Source organism: Haliotis rubra, unplaced genomic scaffold (genome assembly GCF_003918875.1).
Source record: "Haliotis rubra isolate DU_JTF1 unplaced genomic scaffold, ASM391887v1 Scf1730, whole genome shotgun sequence".
In the NCBI taxonomy this organism is placed as follows: Eukaryota; Metazoa; Mollusca; class Gastropoda; order Lepetellida; family Haliotidae; genus Haliotis; species Haliotis rubra.
Window position 1 is genome coordinate 17,128 of NW_025765704.1, and position 22,622 is coordinate 39,749.

A 22,622-nucleotide genomic window follows, 5' to 3' on the forward strand; every position below is an offset into this window, starting at 1 on the left:
AAGACACTAGAAGATGATCTAAGATCAAGATCGGGAGGACCTTCAATTGTCACCATTCAGTAAAATGTTGAAAAATACTTGATACTAAACAATAGGGTATATCCAATACAGCAGACATATGAATAGAACGTGATGCCAGTGTTAAGAGGTGGAATAAAGAGATTAGAAGCTGATCCTAGGTCAAGAAGCTGGTTAGGAAAATGTTGATAAAATACCTGGTATACAAATAACCAAAAGAGACGTATCCAATACAGCAGACATATGAGAAGGGAGTTAGAGGAATGAACTATGCATGACAAAGGTTTGAGAAAGCTTTAAGTAAGTTCCGCTGCGTCCTTAGATATTCCTCACATGTTCACCTCAAAGAGCTGTTTCCTGAAATACATGACGTCATTTCCGTAAAGTGGAAATATGTTTTACAAAGCCGGAAAGAAGCAGTATACACCAGTGTGTAGCAGATAATCTAGCATCGTTGTCAGATGGATGTGGATCAGGAAGGATTATGTCGAGTCATAGTCTCCATCAACCTTGTCCATCCACGTTAAGCTCAGAACCTTTCAGCCGCAGCTCGTTAAATGTATATGTACTTAGATGTCCCTAATGTACTCAGTGCTCTATATGTATTCATATTATTGATTTCAGATGTGAATCTCATACTGATGGATCTCTAATGTTGCATTATTACACAACACGACCTGGACTCTACCCCATTGTTATAGGTAAGTGGCTTCTTGTCTTAAGTATCTGATAAAAATTGGAAACAATAAAGTGGATATATCTGTGCCTAAGTCTTAATCTAGTACCAATTTGGGGTTGAAATGATGATGTCAGCCTGCCTGGGGAGCCATGTAAGAACAGATGCACTGCACGTTTCCATTGTCTGGCGCGGTGGGGTAGCCTAGTGGTTAAAGAGGCGTGACGTCGAATACCCGGTTTTTCGATTCTCCTGATTGGTACAACGTGTGAAGACCATTAATGATGTCCCCCGTCTTGATATTGCTGGAACATTGCAAAAGGTTGCATACAACTAAACTCACTCACTCACTCCCATGGTCCCTTGAAATGTGGAGGGGCGGTGGGGTAGTGAATCATTTACATCTGTCGCTGATCACGCCGAAAGCCGGGGTTCGATTCCCACACGTGGGTACAATGTGTGAAGTTACTTTGCTTTACAGTTACAGTTACTTTGTTAATCAGTTGTTATTTTATATTCAATATGTAATTTGTATCTCAAAGAGTTTTACTCTCCTTTGAGACAGGTATATGATGTTTAAACACTTTTGATATTAGACTGAGGTATTGCCAAAGCGATGTGAAATGTTGACTCACTCACTCACTGACTCTACTACGAACCATGTTACACTAATATGTTTATTCAAGTTGGCACTGAAGCTACAGTAACAGATTACGGACTCAAGTATTGCTCTTTTTAAAATAAAATATATACACGCCCGATTTCGTAAAATCTGTTCCGTACAAACCTATGTACACATTCCAATTTTCAGAGTACACTTCTTCTAAGACAAAAGTAATACGAAACATCAAGCATCTCACCAGGGCTGAATGAATAAGAGATTAAAGAAATAAGTCTGATGGTGAAAATGCAAAAATGGAAAAAACAACAACATAAAGTAGTTTGTCTCGGGACAGAATTTACGTCAGTATGGCAAATGTTAGGCGGTATTTATGGACTCCTTGTTTGTCATGTACACAAACACAGAATTACATGTATATAGCTGTCATACCCAGCTATCTTATCTCCAAGGGACGGAGACTAAGCATTTATTTGAAAATACTGATTATCAAGATCGGAATGCCTTTGTGTATTTGTCTAAGTACTTCCCCGGGATATCTGGAAAGTTCAGCTCGAACTATTTAGAAGTTTACCACACAGTGACCGGTTACCATAGTTACAGCAGACAATACAACCAATGAGCTGTTCTTTGATTTCCAACCGATTGCCTTCCTTAAGCTTCAATCCATCGAGTGATCAAGCTTATCAGTCTGTCTTACTTTATAAATACAGATCGATTTTCAGATAATGACCCTTTATGGTCTTCAGAATGGAACAATAAAGACAACGCATAGCGATATCTTCGTAAATAGAAATAAAGCACATATAAACTTAACATTATTGACGAACCTGCATTTGCGAAAGTCGATCATGCTTATTCCAGGGACGACGAGTTTCAGGGCAAGTTAATATTTTTTGTGTTGTTTGTTTGTTTTTTAACGCCGCACTCAGCAATATTCCAGCTATTTGGCGGCGGTCTGTTAATAAACGTGGTTGGACCAGACAATCCAGTGATGCAGGAGCATCGATCTACGCAGTTGGGATACGATGACACTTGTCAACCAATCCGATCAGTTAGTCTCCTCTTACGACAATCATGGATTGCTGAAGACCAATTCTAACCCGGATCTTCACGGATCGTTTCGTGTTTTGATGACACAGGTATTCAGTTCTGATAAATCTGTTATAAATTGTTAACGAGTGGTTCCATAACTGATGAGATGTTTGGGGTCTGTGACTATGTCACTCATAATATTAACCATTGGTTTGTCTGGTCCAGAGTCGATTATTTACAGGCGGCAGTCATGCAGTAGAAACTAATAGTGTTAAAGAGTGAGCAATATTCCAGCAACATCACGACGGGGGACACCAGAAATGGGCTTTACGCGTTGTACCCATGTGGGGAATCGAACCCGGGCCTTCGGCGTGACGAGCGAACGCTTTAACCACTAAGGCCACCCACCGCCCCAATAGTGTTAAAGAACATTAAAACAGCGACACGCGTGGAACACATATGATAGGACGCATTATCGGAAGCCATAGAAAATGTCGCTAACTTCCCGTTGTCAGCATGCGTTGGAAACCCCAGCAAGTTACGACCACCAGGGCCAAAAGTTCGACTGTTAGTGTACAATTCAGAAAATGTATGGCTGCTGTTTGATTCTATTTAGGATTCAGCCATTAACACATGTCTTGCAACATTGAGCATGTTGTTGAGCCATTTTCACTTTTGAATTTTGTTTGACATTAATATGTCTGTTTACACTACATACGGCCAGTGCATAGAGTTGAACCTGATATAACCGATCGAAAGTTTGTCCGGTTTAGTCAGAGGTCCTTGGAATGTATCCAGAATTGACATTTGTTGGACCGAAAGTTTAGTCCGCTTCCGATAGAGGTTCGGATTAGTGAGGGTATAACATGAGAGATGCTGAAACAGGAAATAATGATAGGTTTCAAAGACATATAAATTGTTATTGTACACCGGAGTGTACATGTTCAGTATGAAAAATCCAGATTAGTCAGAGTCCGGTTTGAACAGTATCCGCTGTATTCAGTCTTTATCTGCACTTAAGAGGCCACAGGCCTACATGCATACAGACGATATTATTAGGCATTATTATGATGTACAAAGTAATATTTCTTATACTTATTTCTTAAAGTATGGTAGGCTGGACAGACACAAAGAAAATGATATTCATCTTCTCCAATTAGATTCAAATCACACAGTTTGCATATTCTATCTTCTTTTTTTATTTGAAGATATCTACCTGTTTCTATTGACAAATTGCTAGGTAAGTGACAAATATCGATTACAATTAGACATCCTCTACAATGTCACAATGAAAACAGTGGTGATAAACAAGGTACCGCAGACTGCATTGCCATGTGATATTGTAGTTTGGCAGCATGATGTTGAAGAAAGTTGCAATTGTATTACATTGGTTCTGTTCACTAGATGGTCGTGGTGTGCTACATGTAGTTACTATATATATAGTGGGGTCAAGAGTTGCAAGGAAGCATAGATTAGTCCAGCTTAATAAAGAAATATTTTGAAAGTTTTTTATCGCAGTTAAATCATCTTACATTAAACCTTGACCTGGACATTTCACCCTGGACATTCAGACTTAATTGCTATTACCAATATTGCTTTTTTAATACCTTCGAAGCAGTTTGCATTGATCTGTGAAATTAAATTATTGATACGATTGTTGACTGATTAACAATTCTTTGTTGTTTCTTTGTTTTATTCGGAATATTTTTCTAAGTTAACTAATTTCTTCAGTGTAGAACTCGACACGTAACAGTATGGTAGTGCCGTCTTCAAGTACACATTGCTTTGCTGGACAGCCGCCAGTTCCCGAAGCTACAACATACTCACTAGTTACCATACTTAAATATCATCAAATTAGTGAATACAATAATGAGAGAGAGAGAGAACAATTACATTGATTTAGAAGTCGTACACTGGTTTCGGTGTCATCTGTGACAGAACTTTGACCTTGACTCATAGGTGTTACAAACAGCTATTGTCACCACCGCACTAGGGACCGTGGGGTAGCCTAGTGGTTAAAGCGTTCGCTCGTCACGCCGACACCCCGGGTTCGATTCCCCACATGGGTATAATGTGTGGAGCCCATTTCTGTTGGTAGGACATATCTTTTTGGAATATACTACACTATCTGAATTTCTTATGTGAATAAAGTTGAAATAAAAGAAAATTATCAGTGTTCAATACTGTTATGGCCAATCTCAATATTGGATATGATATTGAATATGAATGTCCTTGGCAATATTAAAAAGCGTATAAGATAGGCATATTCGACAGTATGTCTGCGTAATATTTAGCAGGAAAGAATGATCGTGTGAATGATCGAATGATCTACCTTCGCCTCAAAGAAAAGACATCCGTGAAGATCCGGGTTAGGATTGGTCTTCAGCAACCAATGCTTGTCGAAAGGGGTGACTAACGGGTCGGATGATCAGGCTCGATGACTTGGTTGACACATGCTGTCGTATTCCAACTGCGTTTATCGATGCTCATTCTGTTGATCACTGAATTGTCTGGTCCAGACTCGATAACTCACAGAGCTGGAACATTGCTGAGTGCAGCGTTAAACAACAAACAATCAAAGACATACCAATAAAAATCTGTGACCAACCTTGAAAAGTGCATTGATATCCGTGCTTAGGTCGTTCAGAAGAAATGTTCATTCAGAGATCGTACACGCATGTACTTAAGAGGGGCTCATAAGAAGTCAGAAACAACCTGGCAATCTGTACATTGATATTTACTTAATGTGTTCCATTGTGACCAATTCAGTCCGTCAGAAATGCAGATAAAATATCGTAGTTGTGCGTAATTTTGCGTCATTAATGGCGTCATGCGGACGGAAACTTCGACAGTTTTTGCTGAATTTACCAAATTATTGTTATATAGCCATTTTCAAATCCAAAATATTTGCTACGATAAGCTTTCCATGAATATTCACAATGTCGCCCAATATATGCAACGATCAGATGAATGGATCACTCAAATTAACTTTCCCTTCCGCGTTCGTGTTTGGCTATTTTCTTAAAGGAGTGTAGGATTACAGGCAACATAACTGAAAGGTCAATAGGGATTTGATAAGCCCTAGATGCTCGTGATTACTAAATAATTGAACTCTCGGAGTAGATATCGTATATTTAAATTGAAAACCAACGCCGTGAATGATGATGTTATTGAAACTGTTTGAGGATAGTCAAGACTGGGTATTCGTTTGCACTGACGTTTAATATTTGAAACAAAATAAATAAGCAGATGTATTTAAATTACCTCATGTTCAGTAATTTTGTTTTGCCAAAAATGACAGCGGATGAAAAAAGAACACAGCATCTCGCAAAAGTTTATTTGTGTATCTGCGTGTTTTGCATTTTCGGGCACTTAGAACATCCGTTGTTTCGATTATCGTATGAACTACTGAAGACTGAGTTTGGTTTTACGCCGCTTTTAGCAATATTCCAGCAACATCACGGCGGGGGACACCAGAAATGGGCTTCACACATTGTACCCATGTGGGGCTTCGAACCCGGGTCTTCGGCGTCACGAGCCAACGCTTTAACCACTAGGCTACCCCACCGCCCCCGAACTACTGTAGAAGATGTCACTAAATTATAAAGACAACTGCATCTAAATCACAAGCCATCATTCAATAGTTTATAATGTCTGTGTGACCCATTACGCCTCGTTATGCATCGCGTGAGTACTGTCGTCCAAAAACGAATAATGTCCGAAAACCTTAAAGCTTCGATTTGAAGATACGTGACGTATTTTGAGTTTGTTTAATCTCACTACAGGTTGAAAAACAAATTGCATATATGTCCCAGTGGCATACCGAGCAATGAACAGTGAAAGTTGTGGCGGTTACTGAAATCATCCCCATCACTGTTAGTATAACACAATATGACCTGACACAATCTTTCAGGAAATGTCAGTTTTGTTGAGAATTCCGATAACCTGATCAGGCGTGATTTGCTGCATTCGCTCCGACCTTAATGTTGTTGAAAAAACGTCAATCTCGAGTCCGGATCACGATGAGGTCAATTCGGGAAGGAGATGCTGGTTCTGTGATTGTGTGGCCTCGGAGCATCTTAGAGATGTCTGCTGGTGTAATCGAGTTTGTGTTCACTGCGCAACTGGAACTGTCGTGCATGGAGGAGTATCAGTGCCACATTCTGAAAAAAACACGTTATCCTCTTCGCCTTGGGATACTTACATGTACGTAGATGAAAGTACCAACATGTACGTACATGTTGATGGAAGTACCAGCATCTACGTAGATGTACTATCGTCTTTCTTTTGTTCGAATACGTAACATAAGGTATATTGCACTTAAAAGTGTCTTCTACGTGGTTGAAAGTACGTTCTACGTAGATGGAAGTATCAACGTCTACGTAGATGAAAGTATTAACGTCTACGTAGATGAAAGTAGCAACATCTACGTAAATGAAAGTATCATCGTCTACGTAGATGAAAGTATCATCGTCTACGTAGATGAAAGTAGCAACATCTACGTAGATGAAAGTATCAACGTCTACGTAGATGTACGTATCTTCTTTCGTGTTCGAAGACGTAACTAAAAATATCTTATACTTAGAAGAGTCTTCTTCGAGGGTAAAAGTACGGTCTACGTAGATGAAAGTATCAACATCTAAGAAGATGTAGGTATTTTCTTTTTTAGTGCGAAGATGTAAGATTTAGTATGTTCTACGTAGAACTGTCTTTTACGTTGATGAAAGTATAAACATCTATGAAGATGAACGTATTGTCTAAGTCCATGTTTGTGGCGGTTTGAACGGCTGTTGGGTAATGCCAAGTCGGGATGGATTTGAACAAAATGAAATGTAGAATTAAAATGAGTGAGTGAGTTTAGGTTTACGCCGCCCTCAGCAAGATTCCAGCTATATGGCGGCGGTCTGTAAATAATCGATTCTGGACCAGACAATCCAGTGATTAACAGCATGAGTATCGATCTGCGCAATTGGGAACCGATGACATGTGTCAACCTAGTCAGCGAGCCTGACCACCTGATCCCGTTAGTCGCCTCTTACGACAAGCATGGGTTACTGAAGATCAATATTCTAACCCGGACCTTCACGGGTGTAGAATTAAAGAGACAGGGAGGGACAGGACTATCAACTAGTTTAGATGTATCAGACTTGTGTGCATGAGAGATGCCTATATCAAGATTAAAAACTGGAAATAACATATCGCTACTGCCAAAATAGAATCGTATGCCATGAACTCATGTGTGTTGTAATCGACAAAAATACCGGACATCACTGATCGGTGACTCATCCCTTTACAACTCTTCTTGAGTGTTTTAACGTAAGCGTTATCTGTTCTGTCTCTCATGACGGATGTGTTCAGTTCATACATTTATTTAAATGGCAAGGATCTTGCGAAACAATTACCAAATACACATATCTGTCTTCATTACCTTAAACAGTATCAACATTAACATATATGTAAGTACCATCTACATGATTGTAAGTATCTTCTGTGTCGCAGTATCATCCCTGTAAAGGTAAGAATCTACTACATAGAAGAAAGTGTCGAAGAAAAGCAAGATTTATGGATGTCAACTTCTTTATTGTGAATACCTCGAGTGTATGCTTGCCCTTTCCTCAGGTGAATGGTTGGGGAGAATCAGGGGGGGATATATATATACATACACTGAGGCATAAACATGAGGCCAGTGATACACTAAAACAACATGGTAATTGATGTGATGGGTATAGAATGCAAACACGAAGATGCCAGTGATACAGTCCAAACATGAGGAAGGGAGATATATGCAAGTGAGTGAGTTTGGTTTAAAGTCGCTTTGAAAAATATTACCTTTCTTGTATCACAGCGAATCTGCTTTAAAGTGGAAAGAAAACTTTTAAGTTTCGAAGACGTAACTTTGGTGAAACTCATCATCATGGATATGTTGCTGACAAGAATCATAATGAGGTCAAATCATTGATTTGAACCCCTCAGTTTAGTTTTCTAGCAGACAAGAGACGCAACTCTACAAAACTAATTGTGACGCCTTACCAGACCATTGTGCCGCCAGGTAATAAAGCGCTAGTCGTTCCTATAGTTTTTTCGTAGCGGGGTTAATGATTTCTTGGTACGGAGGAAGGTCGTACAAAGATAGATAAAATCTGTGCACAGTGTCTTCAAGCAATGAAGGGTACGGAACGAGGTTACGATGAATTGAGTTATGTGGAATGAGCTGCCGTAGAGTTAATTATCTGCTTCATCAAATAACCCACTTATTGACGTATCGAAATTGGAATCATCGCTGAAGATCTTTGTCGCCTCTGTAATGTAGGCCACGTAATGAATACACCAACTACACGTATAATAGTGTTTCTGAATAGCCATGCAGTGGATGGTTTCTATTATATTTAAGCAAAATGCATTGATTCCAGTCACGAAACCATTGTAGTGATTAGGAGAACCATGTTTAACATGGAATTAACTTTTAACACTGAGTCAAACTTTCACAGCAACACAGTTTCTCCAGTGACCCCATCTGGAGTTCAAAGCACAATTGTTATGTTAGAAACACTCATTTAGTAAGTGAAGAGTTACAATTTAACGTCATATCGGCATATGTCAGCCACAAGAGGAAAGTCACTCATTTATCTCATTAAATTGAACCGGATGAAGGCCCCTACTTCGTGTTGTGACGTTAAAATGATGTAGCAAGAATTCACCAAACTGTCAGAGCAAAATATTTTTTACTTAATTCAAATTCACTTAAGTCGTCTTTATTAAAATTTACTGAATTCGTCTTTTTTGAATTCGCGGTTAATATTGAATATTTGATGCGCAGAAATTTCATTTGAAACCGGCGTGCAGTGCCGAAAGATTCAAATCTCCGCATTTCGAATACTCACATATATTGAGACAAGAACAAAATGTTTTCTCCACAAATTAAGCACAGTCCTTAGTTGTGGTGACTGATTAGTCGTATGTTGCGATTGGACAATATTAGGATTCATTGGTCTTCACTCTGGTATGAAATGTTAGACAAAGGAAGTCTTTGTTAAGTAAAGATGATGTAAAAATAATATTGTGAGTAGTTTTCGTCTCTGTCTACGGGTGAACAAACAACGTAAATATACCTACAATGCTGTCATGGTAGTGTGGCGTCATATTACACTTTCTTAGTAAAGTACAGATTCGTACTTTTATATGAGCATCCTTCGATAACCCTCAAAGTCAGGCCATCGCCAGAAAGTGGTCAAATGTAATAAATGTTATATTGTAAAATATTACCAACACCCATCTAAATGACATGAAGCGATCAGAATTCAAACCCACTGAACAACGTTTTTTTAACAAATAGGTTCACGGCACATACTTTCTTTCTGTTCAGAATGCAGTATTTACACCGTCAAAAGCTGAATCTCAAAGCACTGAAGCGTAAGTCAATCAATACTGAAGCTCCATCGCTTGGAAACCTAACGTAACATTAAAACGACGTATCTGTATGGCCTCTTGTTAACAAAACAGTGTCCAATGACTTGACTATCGCAGGCAAACATCACGCATATATCCACAGCTGTCCTGACATCAATGCAGTGCTCCTCTTGCATTTAACAAGATTGTCACAATGACGTTTAATTATTTCGCTACATGTGGCAGAGATGCCGTTTTGTTTACAAATCTCTCCATGACTTGTCGTCTGAACTTAAACAGAGACTGGCTTGAAGGACTCATGACACATTGTGGTGAACTCAAGGGCGCATCTTTGAATGGGCTTTCAGAAACACAGGGGTTACAGAATTGTGTCCAACGTCCCTGTTATGATGACAGTTATGTTCAGTTATGTTCTAGTCAACGTAAATTGTAGCTGTAGGTAATGGCATTTAACCGCTCCACGCATTATACAGACCCGTGAAGATCCTGGTCAGAACTGGTCTTCAGCAACCCATGCCTGTTGTAAGAAGAGACTAACGGGATCGGGTTTTCAGGCTCACTGACTTGGTTGGACACATGTCATCGTATCCCAGTTGCGTAGATCGATGTTCATGCTTTTGATCACTGGGTTGTCTGGTCCAGACGCGATTATGTACAGATCGCCACCATATAGCTGAAATATTAGTGAGTGTGGCATTAAGCAATAACCAATAAACAAACATACATGAACGCTGATGAGTATATACTGTTCATAGTTATATTTACAAAGCGGATTTCACCTGATACCTCTTTTGATATCAGAAATATGTACACTGGAACGGTAACGAGAAGTTCATGATGTCACTGTTTTGTCTGGTCCAGACTCGATTATTTACAGACTGCCGCAATATAGCTGGAATATTGCACAGCGCGGCGTTAAACAACGAACAATTAAAATAAACCCTCCCATCCTCTGTTGCGAAATAAATAAAATGTATTCGTCCCACTTTTATTGTCATAAGTTCAGTGCTGTATTTGTATTCAATAACGGCGGGAGACAACAGGAATCATCTTCACGTGTACTCGTGAAGAATCCACAAGGATACACTATGACCTTGTCGGTGTTAGCTATAGGTTGATAATTTGTCATTTCGGATCGCTTTGTTGAACCTCAGTAGACTTTGACTGACTGACTGACTGAGTATGGTTTTACGCCGCTTTTAGCAATATTCCAGCAATACCACGGCGTGGGACACCAGAAATGGGCTTCACACATTGTACCCAGGGTATCGAACCCGGGTCTTCGGCGCGACGAGCGAACGCTTTAACCTCTAGGGTACCAAGCCGCCCCAGTAGAGTTTGATGTGACTAGTATTTGGCTCTACATGTGGTTCTGATTTTACCTCTGTGTTGATAAATAAAATATGTTAGGAGTATAAATATTAAAGAGGACTGAGTGCACTCAGTTACAGTGATCTTGGTACAAATAGAGGGCTTTGAGCATGCTTCAAAGACATCACATAATTATATACACTCTAATATACAGAAACATTCAAGTCAAAATTTTATTTGTGAAATGGCTTGAACATAAACAAGAAATGCATGTGGAACACATCATGGCCGTTTCATCATTATTCTGTAATACCTAACATGCAATAGTCATAAACATAAAGACGTTTCATATTTCTTCCTGAGTTAGATGTTTGATGAGCATTTAGAAGTTGGAAGGTAACATTATTATATTATAGGATATTTATATAGCGCACATATCCAGGCAACTAGTGCTTGCTCAAGGCGCTGATATTTTTTCTCTCGATCATCGGAGGTTAATCTCAATGGCACATCGTACTATCAATCTCAACTCCCTGGGGAGTATACAACTCTTGCAGCCACTAGGCGCACCTAGTTATTGTGGCTTTCTCACCCTAACAATGTATGGTATGGGTTTACAACTTCTTTATTATTTACAGCACAACGTTTCTGATGAAGGGACAAGAAGCAGCCCAGAAAGGTCGTGTTGTAAAGAATAAAGAAGCTGTAAATCCATACCATACATTGTTTTCTTCCTGAGTTGTACCCAACAATATTGTAAATTTATCAATGGTAAGTTTTGCGAAGCTCAATATAATTGTTACAGATCAATTTGAAATAATAATTTTCGACATGCATATTGCAAACAGGAAACGTGCGTCAACATCACTCAATCCATTGCGGTATACCATTGTCCTGTCGTAAGGGCAAAACAGGGTAATGTAAAATATATACTTCGTAAATATACTTTTACTACTTTGTAAATACTGAACCGTCAATGTGGGAAAACATTTTGTGTGCGAGTGTTTATTGTTGACATCAAGTCTTGAAGAAATTCATCTACAAGCGACGTCATAGACACCCCGAATAAAAACTAAATTTCCCCACCAGAGTATACAAAAGCACTGGAATCTAGAAAGTTACAAACTATGGCTAACCAAATATAATGACCATTGTTTTCGAAATACACCAATATGTTACATACATCTTTGGGGTAACGTCGTTCGTGAAGGTAAATGTTAAGCAATACTGGCGCACTGGCATTATAAATGGTCACAGTCAGGTGTCACCATTAGTGTGCTTTTACGCAGTTGTTAGCACCAATCACGGCAATGGCATCAGAAATGGGTTCACACATTGTTCCCAAGTGCACAATCAAAGCTGGGTATTCGGTGTGACGAGCGACCGCTCTACCCAAGACCCGCCTACATCGCCCCATCTGTTACCATTAACCACTATTCGAATATAGAATTTCACATTTTCTTTTCGAAGCCACCCCTCAGGCAATCATTATAACTGCCGTGGGTCCCATGGTTAGTCAACACCATACCCGTGTTAATGAATTTCACGGAAGATAAACGTCAGAATCCTACATCACATTTGGGCGTTGAGTGTAGTCTGGTAGTGAAAGCGTTGTAGTGAAAGCGTTGTTTCCTCGTGGAGAAAGTAGGAGTTCAATTTCCCATATGGGTACAGCGTGTTAGGCCTATTTCTGGTAGTGACATTACATCGTTTCCTATATTAAAGGGTCCGTTCGAGCAGTTGGCCGAGACATCTTTAAGCAGAAGGTGGACATCACAGTTCAGGAGCAGTCAAGGGAGGTAATCGATGGCGGTAAGACCCAGGAGCACACGGTCTTCAAGGTCATTTTGCACAAAGGGCTGGAAAATGAACGCGGGAGTCCAGAAGGTCAAGAGGAACGTTTATCCCCCGAAAACGTAGCAGTTGCTGTGCCTACAAACATTTCAGCATTTCATCTCAGCGCTGTTCAGTTCTGTTCAGCATTCCCATATCATATAATATTCGATGAATGTTTGAAAATACGACAGTGTGGAGTGATGATTCACAAACTGTGCCCTGTTCCTATCCGAGAAGGAATGGCGGTTACGTCACTGTTTCGGATTATCCACCCCAAAATGAACCTGTCCATAACGAACATTCAGAAGTTTATCAATGCAGTGTTTCTTTTGACTGTGTCCCCTGAGGAATCTGAGAAGGAAGGTGACAGCAAAGCTTTGATCCTTAAAGGTAAGCGACCTCATGTATACCTAGACTATTGTATAATTAGACCCTAGATGTCTGATTATTGTCCTCGGTGTCTGATTCTTGTAGACTGTGATTGGGCAACAGTAAACGTGAGATTCATTGGTCTTGATTTAAGCATCGAAAGAAAGAAAGCAACGCTACATGGAGTTAGTTTACAAAGCATAATTGCTTTCACCAATTGTGATTATCGTTAGCGGGGTAATGTGTTATGATAAATATCGCTCCAAACGTTATTAGGGACGTTCAGTTACACATGCACATTTATAGCCGGATACGGTAGACATTTGTACATGTCATTTGTTTCATCTGTTGACGATGAAAACTAGGATTACATTGGGAACCAACAGTGGAACGTGTTCACTGGTGTCAGATTGTAACATTAGTCATCGGTGATTTAGTATGTTCAGCTTCAATACATCCATGCTTACATAATACCTGTTTTGTGTGACAAAGATTTATAATGAGTATTATTTGAACAGATTTTTTAAAGTAGATCTTCCAAAGAAAGTCATTCACTTCAAGTAGCTTCAAATTATCATCAATGTTACCGCAACTGTGTACAAAATTTCTCAACAGGTACAATAACCAACAATCACTGAGGTCACACATAGTAAAGTACTCGGTCAGTATTGTAGTCGTTTAAGTACAGACTTCTGTGAATCTTTAGTTTCCATCGGGGTTCTTCGGAGGGATCATACTTGATTTAAATAAATAATACATATGCCTAAAAGGACATTAGTAGCAATCTGTTGTTGAGAGGTCACCTTGATCTATCACAGATTCAGGGTTTGAACATCTTGAACACAGTGGTATATATTGCAGGACAGATGATATGGCTGGATGCCTCCCATCACATGATCTTTATTGGGTCTCCTCGCCTCACAAGCCTCAACGAACTCATGGAAATGAACGTCTACCTCGCCGACATCCCTCTTTACGACGTCACACGCGAGCTTGTGCTGCTCAACCAACAGAGGATAGCTGAGATAGATATAGCGTGAGTCTATAATGTTATTTGGTTTGTTTATTGTATACAGTAATATACTAGATGTATGATTGAGCGTTGACAGTACTGGAATCTGGACCGGACAATCCAGTGATTGGAATGCGAATATATTTTATCCCATCTAGCGACAAGCATGAGTTGCTTGAGAAGTATACCCAAACCGGTGTTCCCATGGGTGATAATCCTGATGATAATGATGATCTTGGTGATCTTATTTATAACTGATGATTATGATGATAATAAGACTTTAGTCACACGCCCATGTCAACATTAACAACATCGACAATACTTCATGAGTTCTCTTCTGAAAGAACGAGTGTGTTGCAAACAGCCAATCGCTTCCAGCGATTCTCCGAGTTTCAAAGGAGCGCTAACTTCAGCCGCTTACAATCACGCCAAACGCTGACCGAGTCTGCTCCGCATGTGCAATGTTGTCATCAGTACTGAAAAAATATCAATTCGTCATTGAGCCCTTTCTGTTACGGGGCGCTGGGGGTAACCTAGTGGTTAAAGCGTTCGGCCCGGGATCCCCACATGGGTACAATGTGTCAAGCCAATGTCTGGTGTCCCCGGCCGTGATGATGTAATGTTGCTGGAATATTGCTAAAAGCATCGTAAAACCAAACTCACTCACTCATCCAAACAGTTTCTGTTACGTTCAACTTTTGAGCAAGAAAGTGATAGTCGCGCCGACATTTTTACTCTCCACAGCCTTGCATGACATAATGTGTCCCCACATTGATGAGAGTAACAATTTATTACATTCCCCTAAAAAGCTCTCCTTGATGGAACGTGAAGGATTTATGACAGTGCGAAGGTATGACAATGCCTTATGGTAAACCATAGTGTGGAAAGCGACATTATTCCTTTGTATTTGGAATGCAAACGGGGCTTATGATTTCTGTGTATTGCATCTCTACAGCAAGAAGTTGGACGAAACAACAGCAGCGTTGAAGCGGACGTCGCAGGCGTTGGAGATAGAGAAACAGAAGACGGATGTGCTGCTGTATCAGATGCTGCCACAGAAGGTGGCGAATCAGCTGAAGAACGGCAGACAGGTGGAAGCAGGTGAGACAGTGATGAAGATTAAGTTCATCAATGACTATATCTGTCTGGACAAAGGACTTCCTGGTTCAGCTTACGGTGGTAGCTATAATGCTGATTGTATGCTCAGTGTCAGTCGATGTACTTTATACGAGCAAATTATGTTTGAGCAGTTTCACGGCATGGGAGACAGCGACTTTAACCATTAGCAAACCCTGTGGACTTATTCTGCAGGTAATATTATGTAAATGTTTGGTGATTGGAGATATTAATAACTCTCCTAATCTGCATAGGTTTTCAGCAACCCATGCTTGTCGTACGAGGCGACATTCGGGAACGGGTGGTCAGACTCGATGACTTGGTTGATACATGTCATCGTATCCCAAACATTTAGATAGGTGCTCATTGTGTCAATCACAGACTTTTCTGGTCCAGTCTCCAGACTCGAATATTTACAGACGCCATCACACGGCTGGAATATCGGGTGCGATGTTAAACAACTTACAAAAAAAAAAAATTCTTTTATATACAAAGCTGGAATGTGGGCCCATAAGCATTTGGTGAATGAACTTTGACGTAATATATAGGGGCTTCATCAGTCACAGAGATGATGGTCGATACGTGTGTTCCTCCCTGACAAAACTAGACCATTAATGCTTTCAATTGGATGGATGTATTGCAGCATGATGTTAGCACAGAAACATGCTTAGCTCATTGAATTTCCCATAGAATCAGCCAAGTGGATTATAGATAAGAACCTTGAACAGACAGCTAGTTTGGCGTCCATTCATCGGCATGTATACATCACCATAATCTCATTTGGTCCTTGCTGCTGGTAATTATCAGCGCTTGAAGGCCCATGTATTAAATTACTTTCACCTGCCTTGAAAACAGCAAAATCCATAGAATTTAAAATAATGAGTTTAAGATGGGTACGTTTAACGTTTGAGGTTTTTAGAAAGAGCCACGTCCAGTCAGATCTATTTTCTACAACGGAAAGATCGATCACATTCGCGCATGTGTAAAAAGTATGGAAGGTGTTTGAAACAGACTAATGGCTCTAGTTATCTCGGCCAGAAGGATGCAATAAGCTGTCATTCTTTCAAGTGGAACATTTTCTGTCGTAGTTGAAGGTTTCTGGCTGGGTTCAAAGACATCCCGTGAAAGACTAAAGTTGCCTTTAGAAAACAGAAACTCTTGCAATCGTTTAGGTATGAAATAGGCTAATTCGGCAACTGGCGTTCGTGCAACGTCAAATATGAGGCATTATTACATTACGACGCTGCGTCTTTCAACACACGGAAGTTGTCCATCTCAATTACAGATGCCATTGACCAAATGTTAACGAACTGCATTCCATATAATCGATCTTGACATGGATTCTTTTCTCTTGGTTTCTGTTCGGAAAAGGTTATGACAAATGAAGTCGCAGATGCTATGACCGAAGTCATGTCTTTCATGTTTGTTAGGGGTAGCATCGTGGTTATGCGTTCGCTCGCCACGCCGAAGACGTTCGATTCCTCACGTGTGAAACCCATTTATTGTGTCCACCGTCATGGTATTGCTGAAACATTGCTATCTACGGCGTAAAATGCACCTCAATCACTTATCACAAATGTATACGATACCATAGACTTTTGTGGCTGAAATCGTGTTCATTGCGAGACTTTTATTGTTAATGTATACGATATCGTAGACAGAAGTCGTATTAAGTGTAAGTATTTTTGTTATGTTAATCTACATGATTTAATTGCTTTCTGTTGGAATTGAATATGAAATGATTTAAGTAAAACAGATAAAAAATCATTTACGTCAGCATGTTCAGTACATTTGTAACGTGGAGAATACTCGACATTACCTAATACAATATTGGCTATATGTACATGACTGTTTAGACATATTCGGCATGCTCGACACGGCTGACATCACACGTGACGACATTGGTTTCAGTTTTTTTTTTCTCTGAGACGGATGAATCGGTGAACTGACATTGACACTGATATCCATGAGGCACATAGAGTGAGTGAGTGAGTTTAGTTTTACGCAGCACTCAGCAATATTCCAGATATATGGCGGCGTCTGTAGATAATCGAGTCAGGACCAGAGAATCCAGGGATCAACAGCATGAACATCAATCTACGCAATTGGGATACGATGACATGTGTCAAACCAGTCAGCAAGCCTGACCACCCGAACCCGTTAGTCGCCTCTCACGACAAGCATGGGATACTGAAGATCAATTCTAACCCGGACCTATACGGGTCAGGCACATAGATGCGTAGAATGCTGCTCCAAGACACATTTTCGACAGCCGAATGTGACAATTTCTCATTCAAACATTCGTTTGGAAAAGTTGCTAACGTTTCCCTCCCGAGACTTAATCATGTCCTACGTACAAAAATGCATCCATCATGCAAATCTCACATGCCACCTTTCTCTGTTTTTAACGTTTGCGTTTCTTTTGGGAATGAGTATATGTATCTGTATGTAGTGTAATACTAAATCGCACTCAGTGCAAACACAGACATAAAAGGTGAGTCGTTACCTTTGACTTTAAGATATCAGCCATATTAAATTGTTTAGAGTTGAAAGAATATTCTCAGGCGAAAGATGAAAGAGTTCAGCATGTACGGATTACGCGTGTCAAACGTATATCACCTTGCAGACGGTAATGAGAGTGATGGCCGACGGGCGTTTCAGGAAATTAAGTCCATGTTTTTCTTCAGAAGCCAGCTCCATAACACTGCTTTGATTCCATAATATCGCATGCCAATCCCACAAAACGCCCGACATCTACCGACACAAACGTTTTAGACGATGACGTCTTGCTTTGATACTGGCATTATCTGTTGTAGTTTGTGGTAAATCTTCTTTATGTATTGCTTGGCAACCGTTTGCATGGAGTTTAATATGAAGAGGAACACTTTTTATGGACAGACAACTTCTTTAATTGCCAAAGATGAGACGTTTCGGTGTAGATCCTAACACCGTATAAATTGAAACACCCTTCATGTATATATTTCTCCATCTGCATAATGTTGTGTGTCATTTGCTTTATAACGGTGTTAGGATCTACACCGAAACGTTGCATCTATTGCAATTAAAGACGTTGTCCATCCATTAAAGGTGTTTCTCTTCATCATACCAACTTTTAAATGACGCTTGAAGAAGTGGAGTTAAATATGTCTACAAGAACGTCCGAACTGCAGATATTTTACTTTGAGTTCAGATTATGTTTTTGTGAGTACAACTGATTGAGCACTTTTTCTTATTTCATGTAAAAATTCATGCGGATGATAGATGGGAAACAGAAAAAAATAGTGACAGCCTTAGCATTTGTCACAAACGTTTCTTTAATTGCTCTTTTAAGCCGAAATCAAAATATTCCATGCTATATGACACATTTGCTTGATAGCGGTGTTAGGATCCTTTTCATCATACCAGCTTCTAAATACCACTTGAAGAAGTGGAGTTTGAATTGTCAACAACACGTCCCATCTGCGGATATTTGACTCTCATGTGTTGAGATTATGTTTGATTAACTGATTGATGCGGAACTAGAGATTATAATATGTCTTTCTAGTTCTATGGAGATGTTCCCAGATTCCTTTTTGTAATACACTCTCTCAAAAAAGAAACGCAACCCCTGTTTTTTTTGGTAATGTTTATATCAATTTTAACTGGTTATTACATTTGTATTTTTAAAGATAATGCCACGAAATTTGACATGGTGAACCTTAGGTCAGCACGGTATAAGGTAACAGTTAATGCAGGTCAGTATCGAACTCTCAATTTACGCTAGGGGGCGTTGTCTTCAGTATCTCGTTGTAGAGCCACGAGCTCTAATCACAGCAGTGCACCTCCTCGGAACAGAACGAATCAGACGGCGGATGTTTTCCTGGGGGGATTGCTCTCCACTCTTCCTGGAGTGCTGCGGCCAGTTCAACCAACGTGTGCGGTTGTGGTGTACGTGCACGAACACGACGATCCAGCTGGTCCCACAGATGTTCGATAGGATTGATGTCTGGCGATCTGGAGGGCCACGGCATCACGTTGACGTTTGAATTCTGTAGGAATGCCACTGTTGCACAAGCTGTATGAGGGCGGGCATTGTCATGTTGAAACAACTCCCTCTGTTGGTCGATTATCGGCAGAAGATGTGGCTGTAAGACGTCATCAATGTACCGTTGTGCCGTCAAATTGCCACGAATGATGACCAAGTCTGACCGTTGGTTGTAAGACATGGCTCCCCATACCATGATGCTTCCTCCTCCAAATCTGTCGACCTGTCGAACGCAGTTCGGTGCAAAACGTTCATTTGCTCGTCTATAGACACGTTGTCTACCGTCACGTCGTTGAAGAAGAAAACGAGACTCGTCACTAAACCAGACTCTTCTCCAGTTTCTGAGGGTCCATCTCCCATTACGTTAGTACACCACCTGAGACGTTGGCGTCGATGTTGGCGTTTCAAGACGGGCCCAACAACTGGTCTTCTTGCAACGTAAATTTGCCTCATGTAAACGGTTCCTAATGGTTTGGGCCGATACTCTCCTCAAACCTGGCACCTGTGTTGCAGTGATGGTGGGTGTGGCATGCCGATTACGTAGGTGGCTGAGTCGAATAAAGCGATCCTGAGCCGGTGTGGTGATCCTAGGTCTACCGCTCCTGGGACGATCTTCAATTGCATGGAACTGTGTGTAACGATTCCAAAGTCGTGAGATTGTTGTTTTGTGTACGTTTAGATGACGGGCAACTGTTCCAAAGCTTTCCCCGGCCTCAATGCGACCAATGGCAATATTTCGATTTGCTGTACTCAAACGGGGCATTTTCGAACTTGATTTGCAGAGCAAATTATGAGAGAAAAATTACAAACTACACGTGCTTTTAAAACCCTCTACATGAACTGTGTTTTCAACGATTTGCACGTGCAACAGGCTTTTTAGCATTTTGTACATGACAATTTCGCACTTTCTCAAATAACACGGATACAAAGGTCATCATGTGTGACAATGGTTCCGTTTGGGAGCTTATACTGATCAGATGGGAACGTATTAACAGTATTTTGAAGAAAATTCTAATTTACATTCACCATCTTTATTCTAGAAATGATGTCAGATATTTAGATAGGGGTTGCGTTTCTTTTTTGAGAGAGTGTAATTAACATGGCTGTGCAGCTTGTAATATGTCATCCGTATTTTAAAGGTATTTCCTCATCTCCAGCCCCAACCTTTAAGTGAAGTGGTGGGTGAAAAAAGAAAGAAAGAAAGCATATAATTAAAACATATAATTAAAAACATTTATGAAATGAATTATATAATGAATTTATGAAGAAAGATCTGGATAACCTGTTTTTGTTGAGGGTGCAGGGTAATTATAAGATTATTAATATTTCATCGTATCAGGCCATAACTTTCCACAGGGACGGTGGAAATTGATATGAGGACTTTTCTTATTTCATGTAAAAATTCATGCGGATGATAGATGGGAATGGGAAAAAAATAGTGACAGCCTTAGCATTTGTCACAAACGTTTCCTTCATTGCTTTTTTAAGCCGAAATCTTAACATTCTACGCTATATCACACTGACCTTTAAATAATCGAATCTGGAAAGATAAACTAGTTGTCGATATTATGAGTATTCAATCGAATCCCCGAGCCTGACCACCTTCCCCATGGAGTCGAATCTTACAGGATCATATTACATGAGACCCAACGGGATGCGAGTGCTTGTATATTCATATGTTTGTTGTATTTATATATCTGTCTGTTGTTTAACGCCGCACTCAGCAATATCCTATCTACATGGAGGAGCTCTGTTAATAATCTAGTGTGGACCAGACAAATCCAGTGATCAACATCACGAGCATCGATCTACGCGGGATGGTTGGGATACGTGTCAACCAAGTCAACGAGTCTGACACGGTCCCGTTAGTCATCTCTAAGTTGCTGAACACCAAATCTTTTCCCGCAAAAACTAGTTAGTTGTGCCGATTTAAAAGGTAGAAATAATATTACAATGATGCCAATTAATGTTAGAAATGTGAATCTGACTGGGTCAAGACCTGTGGCAACTCTTCGTATAGTCTGGGTAGTTAAGGGTTCTCCTAACGAGACCTTTAAGGGGTGTTCCTATATCGTTACTCAGTAAGTTTTGTTTGTTGTTTAAAACGCCGCACTCAGCATAACCCAGCTATTTGGGGCTGTCTGTAAATAGTCGAGTTTGGACCAGACAATCCAGTGATCAGCATCATGAGCATCGACCCGGAGTAATAGATGTGGTTACAGAAAGCCCGAAGTGAACATTCTTTACTGCTTCTTTGATCTCGCCAGAAACATCTTGGTCATGGTTATTTTATCTTTCAGAAAAGTTCGATCAAGTGACAATTCTGTTCAGCGACATCGTTACCTTCACCAACATCGCTGCAGCCTGCACGCCATTGGACATCGTCAACATGCTGAACACCCTCTACCACCGCTTCGACAAGAGCACAAACGACCATGATGTATACAAGGTAGAAAAAGCCACCTTGGTGTGGGTAGGGCGGTGGGGTAGTTAATGTGTTCGCTCGTCACGCTAAAGGCCCGCGTTCGATTCCCGACATGGGTACAATGTGTGAAGCTCATGTCTGGTATCCCCCACCATGATATTGCTGGAATGTTACTAAAAGCGGTGTAAAACCAAACTCACTCACTAACCCATGGTGTGGGCGGAAAATGACATATGGCGCTAACACACCCGGGAAGACTATTAGGGGAACTTGTGAATCTGCCGCATCAACGATTTAAAGGAATTCGTCCTGATTCACCTAGCTTTGTAATATTATTGAATACTATAAAACAATTGAAATCCCGCTCCAACATGCGCCGATGTTAAATGTAAAACGTCAGTGTAAAACAGAATCCAGTCTAAATTATCCTCAGAAACAAAATATTTTTAGTTTTGGTGTAAAGATATAGATAGCCGTGAGATAGTGGTGGAGTAGACTAGTAGTAAAAGTGTTTGCTCGTCGCGCCGAAGTCCCGGGTTCGATTCCCCAAATGGGTACAATGTGTAAAGCTCATTTCTGGTGTCCCCGTCGAGATATTGCTAAAAGCGGCGTAAAACCATACTCACTCACTCACTGACTCATAAGATATGCCATAACATGTAAAACTAAACCCAATCTCACCTACCCCACGAGTACCATCCGGTAAACAAGATTTGCCAAAAAATGGAAGTACTGTTCCCCTGTGTTCACACCTCAGCTCACTCTACCCGTGAA

General features: G+C 40.3%; 1 protein-coding gene across 1 annotated transcript in view; it reads left to right on the forward strand.

The window, feature by feature from the left end:
• The window catches only part of LOC124272826 (guanylate cyclase soluble subunit beta-2-like), a gene marked incomplete at its 5' end in the record, with an annotated part of 45,304 nt that overhangs the window by 15,930 nt on the left and 6,752 nt on the right, over positions 1 to 22,622 (forward strand). The window contains 5 exons of the mRNA XM_046708048.1: positions 643 to 719; positions 12,792 to 13,292; positions 14,133 to 14,307; positions 15,239 to 15,384; positions 21,724 to 21,872. Of these exons, the coding sequence (XP_046564004.1) occupies positions 643 to 719; positions 12,792 to 13,292; positions 14,133 to 14,307; positions 15,239 to 15,384; positions 21,724 to 21,872 (1,048 nt within the window). The remainder of the gene's footprint in view (positions 1 to 642; positions 720 to 12,791; positions 13,293 to 14,132; positions 14,308 to 15,238; positions 15,385 to 21,723; positions 21,873 to 22,622) is intronic.